The sequence below is a fragment of the Capra hircus genome, chromosome 3, assembly GCF_001704415.2.
Source record: "Capra hircus breed San Clemente chromosome 3, ASM170441v1, whole genome shotgun sequence".
In the NCBI taxonomy this organism is placed as follows: Eukaryota; Metazoa; Chordata; class Mammalia; order Artiodactyla; family Bovidae; genus Capra; species Capra hircus.
The window spans coordinates 21,990,978-21,997,425 of NC_030810.1; the positions used below are offsets into that span (position 1 = coordinate 21,990,978).

At 56.5% G+C, this 6,448-nt stretch overlaps 1 protein-coding gene across 1 annotated transcript; it reads left to right on the forward strand.

The window, feature by feature from the left end:
• On the forward strand, window positions 35-2,574 carry FOXD2 (forkhead box D2). The gene has a single exon (XM_018043928.1). The coding sequence runs from the start codon at window positions 58-60 to the stop codon at window positions 1,516-1,518; it is 1,461 nt and encodes a 486-aa protein (XP_017899417.1). The 5' UTR covers window positions 35-57; the 3' UTR covers window positions 1,519-2,574.

Genomic DNA, 6,448 nt, shown 5'->3' on the forward strand with positions numbered 1-6,448 from the left:
GGAGCCCGAGCCGCGGCCGGAGCGGAGCCGGAGAGCGGCGGTGGCGGCGGCGGCACCATGACCCTGGGCAGCTGCTGCTGCGAGATCATGTCCTCCGAGAGCTCCCCGGCCGCACTGTCCGAGGCCGACGCAGATATAGACGTGGTGGGCGGCGGCGGCGGCAGCAGCGGTGGGGGGGAGCTCCCTGCCCGCTCTGGGCCCCGCGCCCCCCGGGACGTGCTCCCCCACGGCCCCGAGCTTCCCCCGGAGGAAGCCGCGGGGGAAGCCGTGGAGGACGAGGAGGAGTCCGGTGGCTGCTCGGACGGCGAGCCCCGCGCTCTAGCGCCCCGAGGGGCGGCGGCCGCAGCGGGAAGCCCCGGGCCAGTCTCGGCGGCGGCCCGGGGCGCGGCGGGGCCCGGGCCAGGACCGCCGTCGGGGGGCGCGGCAACTCGGAGCCCCCTGGTGAAGCCGCCCTACTCGTACATCGCGCTCATCACCATGGCCATCCTGCAGAGCCCCAAGAAGCGCCTGACGCTGAGCGAGATCTGCGAGTTCATCAGCGGCCGCTTCCCCTACTACCGGGAGAAGTTCCCCGCCTGGCAGAACAGCATCCGCCACAATCTCTCGCTCAACGACTGCTTCGTCAAGATCCCCCGCGAGCCGGGCAACCCGGGCAAAGGCAACTACTGGACGCTCGACCCGGAGTCGGCCGACATGTTCGACAACGGCAGCTTCCTGCGGCGCCGCAAGCGCTTCAAGCGGCAGCCGCTGCCGCCGCCGCATCCACACACGCACCCGCACCCCGAGCTGCTGTTGCGCGGCGGGGCTGCAGCGGCGGGGGACCCCGGCGCCTTCCTGCCGGGCTTCGCGGCTTACGGAGCCTATGGCTACGGCTACGGGCTGGCGCTCCCGGCCTACGGCGCACCCCCGCCGGGCCCAGCCCCGCACCCGCATCCACACCCGCACGCCTTTGCTTTCGCCGCCGCCGCCGCCCCTTGCCAGCTGTCGGTACCCCCGGGCCGTGCCGCGGCGCCTCCACCCGGACCTCCGACGGCCTCGGTGTTCGCGAGCGCAGCCTCGGCTCCGGCCCCTGCGCCTGCTCCGAGCGCAGGGTCGGGCCCGGGCCCCTCGGGCCTGCCAGCCTTCCTGGGCGCGGAGCTTGGCTGCGCCAAAGCCTTCTACCCCGCGTCCCTGAGCCCTCCCGCAGCGGGCACCGCACTCCTGCGCCCCGGCCTCAAGACGGACGCGGGTGGAGGGGGCGCCGGGGCCGGGCAGAGGCCTTCCTTCTCTATAGACCACATTATGGGCCACGGTGGCGGCGGGGCAGCACCCCCGGGCGCCGGCGAGGGCTCCCCAGGGTCGCCGTTCTCGGCGGCGGCGGGTCCTGGGGGTCAGGCCCAGGTCTTGGCCATGCTGACTGCCCCGGCCCTGGCTCCAGTGGCCGGCCACGTTCGCCTCTCGCACCACGGGGACGCTCTCCTGTCTTCAGGGCCCCCGTTTGCCGGCAAAGTCGCAGGCCTCAGTGGCTGCCACTTCTGACCGTGTCGGGATCCGGGCCACTTTGAGCCCGCACTCCTCAGTCTCTCCTGGAGCTCCTGCGGTCCCAGCGGAACTCAGGGAGTCTATTTATGAAGAGTCTCCAGACCTTGGGCCGGCGCCCGTGGTTCCACGCTCGGAATCTCTCCGACAGTTGGGACGAAGCGGGCTTCATCGCTCAGGAAGAGGCCCGGGTCTACGCGACGAGGTCGCTAGCCGTGATCCCATTTCACTTTGAGCAGTAAAAGGGGGAGGGGATGTCTTCGCTTTTTCCCAGTCTCTGCGCCTCTTGGCAGCCCCGGAAGAATGTTTTCCCGGAGAGGTGCCTACCCAGGCCCGGGCAGATCCGGCCAGAAACACCAACTGCGCAGAGAGGTCTCCCCTTCTGCTTCTCCCTCACTCCTTCCCCAGCTTTGAGGCCCTGATTGTTCAATATTATAATTTAAAGACATCTATTATCTACTTTGTGCTTAAAAGGAAAATGCAACTTTTCTTTCCCCCCCCTCGCTCTTCTCCAAAGCAGTTCATTCTCTCTCGGAAGCCTACTGCAGTGTCTACACAGGCGGAGGTGAACGGAGAGGTGAAGCGAGGGTCTTCACAATGCCTGGGCAATCCCGAGATCCCACTCCATTGAGGAAAATCCTCCCTCTTTTGCGTCGGGGGCGCTTTGGAAGGAACTTTACCCCTTTCCCGTGGCCGGCTGGGTCCAGCCATCCAGGGCCAGCAGCCCTCTCCGCGGTCTGCTCTGTCCCAGGCCCTGGGATATTTATTGTAGCTAAAGGCAATGAGGTTGGGGTGGGAGAGGAGGGTCTGGGTCAGGGACCGGAGAGGTGGGGGTGGGCTGGGCCAGGGCACATCCTGTGGCAGGGGTCCTGTAACCATGTGTAAATATCTGTATCGCAGGCTGCTATCTGCGTTCTCTGTCCACTGGGTGTGCATTGATTTAGACTTCTGCAGTTGGGGAGACTCTGTGAAATCGTCTGATGGTCTGTGTGGAAGAAAAGAAAACCTGTCTCCCCCCACTCCCCATCAGTGTCAATTGAATAAATGTACGTGAACTCCAGCAGTCACCAGCTCTGTCTGCTTGCCTGCATTCCCCATTCCCGGTCCCGGGTCTCACAGACTCCTAGGCAGAGTGAGCAGGCCAGGCAGGCAGAGGAGGGCTTGGGTTTGTCAGATACAGGGGATACTGTGGCCTTGGCCTTCGGCTGTTAATAAGGCCAGGATTCTGGGATGCCTGTGACCCCTCCAGCACTTTCATTTTTGCTCTGATCCTCAAATGTTTCTGCCTGGGGTGTCTGCAGAGAGGTTTTATTTCAAATGTACCTGGGGGATTCTCATCTCTTTCCAGTTCAGACTTAGCATGGCCTGGGCAGATCTGGGTGCCTCAGGCTCATGGACACTATACCCTTTAAGTACAATGTGAGTGAAAGCGTTTACTGATGCATATTCTGTAAGCCTTTCTGTGCTTCTGGACATGGGGGCTTTTATGGAGCTTGTGTTCCTGTTTGTCTGGGTGGACATATGGCCTTGTTTTTGTCCTTTATTGGGGGGGGTGTCAGTTGTATTTCAGGATATCTGTGTTTTTATTTCTGTGTGTATCTGTGACCATGTCTCTCTGTTTTCGATTCTCTGTCACCGTCTCTTTCTGTGTCCCTAAGAGGAGAGAGGTCTCTCTCTGGCCATTGTAGGGCATTCTTTGCGTCCCCCCAGACCCCCCCCCCCCCCGCCACACACACACACAAACATGGAATGATTGGAGTGAAAGGCCTGAATTGAAAACTGTGAAACCCCTCTCTCCTCCAGCCAGAGAAACTTGGTGGTGAGGGCAGTATGAACTAAAGGAGAGGATTGGTGAGGCCTTGTTCTAGTAAGGTAAACTTCCCGAATCCTTGAGCCTTGCTCAGAACCTATTGCCTGAGTGCAAAGCCATTGGGCTGGCTGGAGTCTTCCATAAGCCCTGAGTCTGGAACTCCCAGAGGCCAGACTTGCAAGTGTGTTGGGTGAGAGGTGATGCTTGGGTGAAACAAAGATGGTTACTTAGCTCTTTTCTCTGAACATTCAACTAAGGTCATAGGAGAAAAAGAGAAATATGGAGGTGCAGTAAGAAGCAGTTCAGCCTTCAGAGAAAATAGACGCATGCTGGGGTCGACAAGTCTGTTGGGAGACAAGTGACAGGAGGAAGAAGGAAAGGTCAGAGAATCAAATGTAGTGAGCTTGAGACAGGCAGACAAGGAGAAGCCTTACAGGCTGCTTTAGGCAAATCTCAGACGTTAGGAGCAGTAGGAAAGGAGGAAGAAGTAGAGGAGAGAGTACCCTGTATGAAGAGGGTCAGAATCAGGATCTGGGTGAGAACACACCAGGGTCCAGGAAGAGTGGTTGGGACTCCTAAGTCTCTTAACACCTTCCTCAGGTAAGGAGAGAAGAGGTTCCAGGCATAGATGTTAAATGCAACCCCTCTGCCAGAGGTGAGGCATCCTCTCCTCCATCTTGTTGAGGGTCTGCGGGAGTGGAGTGAGACTGAAGCACGGAGCTCGCTTCCAGTGATTTTATCAAATAGTCCAGGAGAAGGAAGGTTAGATTCAGGGGTAGATAGAGGGAAATGTCTGCTGATTCTGGGATAATGGTCTCTTGCTGGCTGCTTCGTTGACTTCTGTTACTGAATTTGATTTCATTTCTTTTCACTTGAGGAAGGTTGAGCGTTTGAACAAGATGGTGTGTTTGCTCTCAGTAAAACACTTTGTAGCTTAGATGATCTTATTTACCATGACTATGCCACCCCCAGATATTAGGTTGGAGCGTTAAGTAAAAGATACCAATTTGTTTCTCCTCTAGAGAAAATTAAGTCAGCCAGAATTCATATCTGATGGTGTAGATAGATATTTCCACAACTGCTACTTCCAGGAGAAGCAGTGGGTCTTTCCGGATTGTTCAGTGTGTCTTTGTGAAGAGTGTGTGCGTGCATGAATTTATCTATGCATATTGCTTGGTGTATATGCGTCAGAGGGTCTGTATGAGGAAAAGGTAGAAATAAAGAGGATTGGAGAAGAGTGAGATGCATCCTTCCAGGGGATTCTAGGGAGCTTGGCGTCTCAGACCAATTCAGACCCCAGTTTTGCCCTGGGTCAAGAAGGCCAGATCTGGGCCAGATATAATTACTGGCCTTGAAAAATACCAGACAAGAACTGTTGAGATATGTGCACCGTTTAAGTCAGGGGAGAAGGGAGGATATTTTGAATTCAGGACTCCTTCAGGTTGCGTGGGCTGGGAACCTGTTAATTAAGAGCTGGCAAGGACCCACCTGGGACCTGGATTGTAGGGAGGGGCAAGAAGGCTGAATTAATCCCACGTTTGTAAGGCAGAGGCCTGGGACTTCTTTTTCCCCTTCCCCCTGACAAGAGAGGTTCTGTAAGTGGTCCCCTTTCACCCTCTGGGTGCATAAGGGTGGTGGTTCAGCATAAGTCCGCTTACCTAGGAGGGAAGCCAGCCTTCTGGGAGGAGAAAAGGCCATTCCATCTGGAGCCCCTCCTGTGGGTTCCCTGGCCGTCTGGGTGGATACAGCTGAGTCTCTGACCCCGCAAGCTCCAACGATCGGTGACAATAATAAGAAAATATCCAGGGCATACCTTCATCTCTCGAGGTGAGAAAAAAAATGTCGAAAAATCGGCTTGGGGTTCAGAAAGTGCTGCTGAGAGCGGGCAGTTTAAAGGAGAAGAAAATTGGCGAATTTCACTGGTCAATTTCACTTCATTTCGTTCAATTTCGTTCAATTTCATTCCTTTTCATCCGGCGCCGGGAGGCCCGAGGCCACGAAGAGGGGGAGGGGGTCTTTCCGGGCAGAATTTCCCCATCTTGCAGATTTACTCTCTACGGCTGAGAACAGCCTTGATTCTCAAACTGTGACATACGTCTTTCAGCCAAGGCTAAAGTCAGACATTTTATTTCATTTTTATTTTATTTTACTTTACTGAAGGGTGTTTGGTTTCGGTGATCGGGGCACATCGGTGAGCCTCTCCCCATTTCTCTCTTGAAGCCCAATTAAATTGGTTAATTCTTTTCACCGCCGATTCCTCCCCATCTTTCTTTCTCCTGGGGCTCCCCGGACCACCCAGGAGCGGGAGTTGAGGTGGGGGCGGACACTTCCCCCTCCATATCCAATTTGTTCTCGCCACAGCGGGCGCGTCTTCGTGGTTACAAAGCGCTTTTCCCCTGATGACTTTTTTCCCCTTTTCAAAAACACTTCTCCCTCTCCCGTTCAACTAGCAACCCACCCCTCCTCCCTCTCCGCTCCGGTTTATTTAAACTTCGCCTCCTCCAGCGCCGCCGTAGCGCACACTTAATGAAGTTGAAGGCTCGGTGAGCCCGGGTGAAGAGGGTTTGGAGTCTGTTGAAAGGGGCGTTTTGTGACACTGATTGGGGCGGGGGTGGGGCCGACCGCGGACCAGACAATGACGGATCAGGCGGGTTTTCCTCCGCTTAGGGTCAGGCGAATAAAGGCGCCGACGCCGTTTAAACGAGGGACCCGGCAAGAAAAAAGGGGGGAGAGATTTTAGTGTGGAGCGTGCCTCTGAAGATTTCAACCTTAGCGGGGCGGTGTGAGGAGGCGGGTCGCCTAGGGTCTTTATGGATCGGAATCGGAATTTAACTGAAACGCTGCGCATCCCGCCAAAGAGAAGCGAGGCGAGTTTGGGTTTGCTCCCAAATTATTCCGATACGTGGTTCTAAAGGTTGTCAGGGCTCGGGCCTGGCGAGGTATCCAAGAGGACCCACCCGCACGCTGAGACCTAGCTCACAGTTGACCTTGCGGCTGGCGTTCTGAAGTTTCCGGAGAAGCGGTGAAAGAGAACTAGAGGTGGCAGAGGTCGCACAGGATAATTCAGCCTCTAAGCTTTTCGTCTAGGCATTTGAGAGCAAAACATATGTTAGAGTTTTG

What these genes read in the sequence shown, in the direction of transcription:
- FOXD2 (XM_018043928.1), top strand. Translation starts at nt 58, where the DNA reads ATGACCCTGGGCAGCTGCTGCTGCGAGATCATGTCCTCCGAGAGCTCC.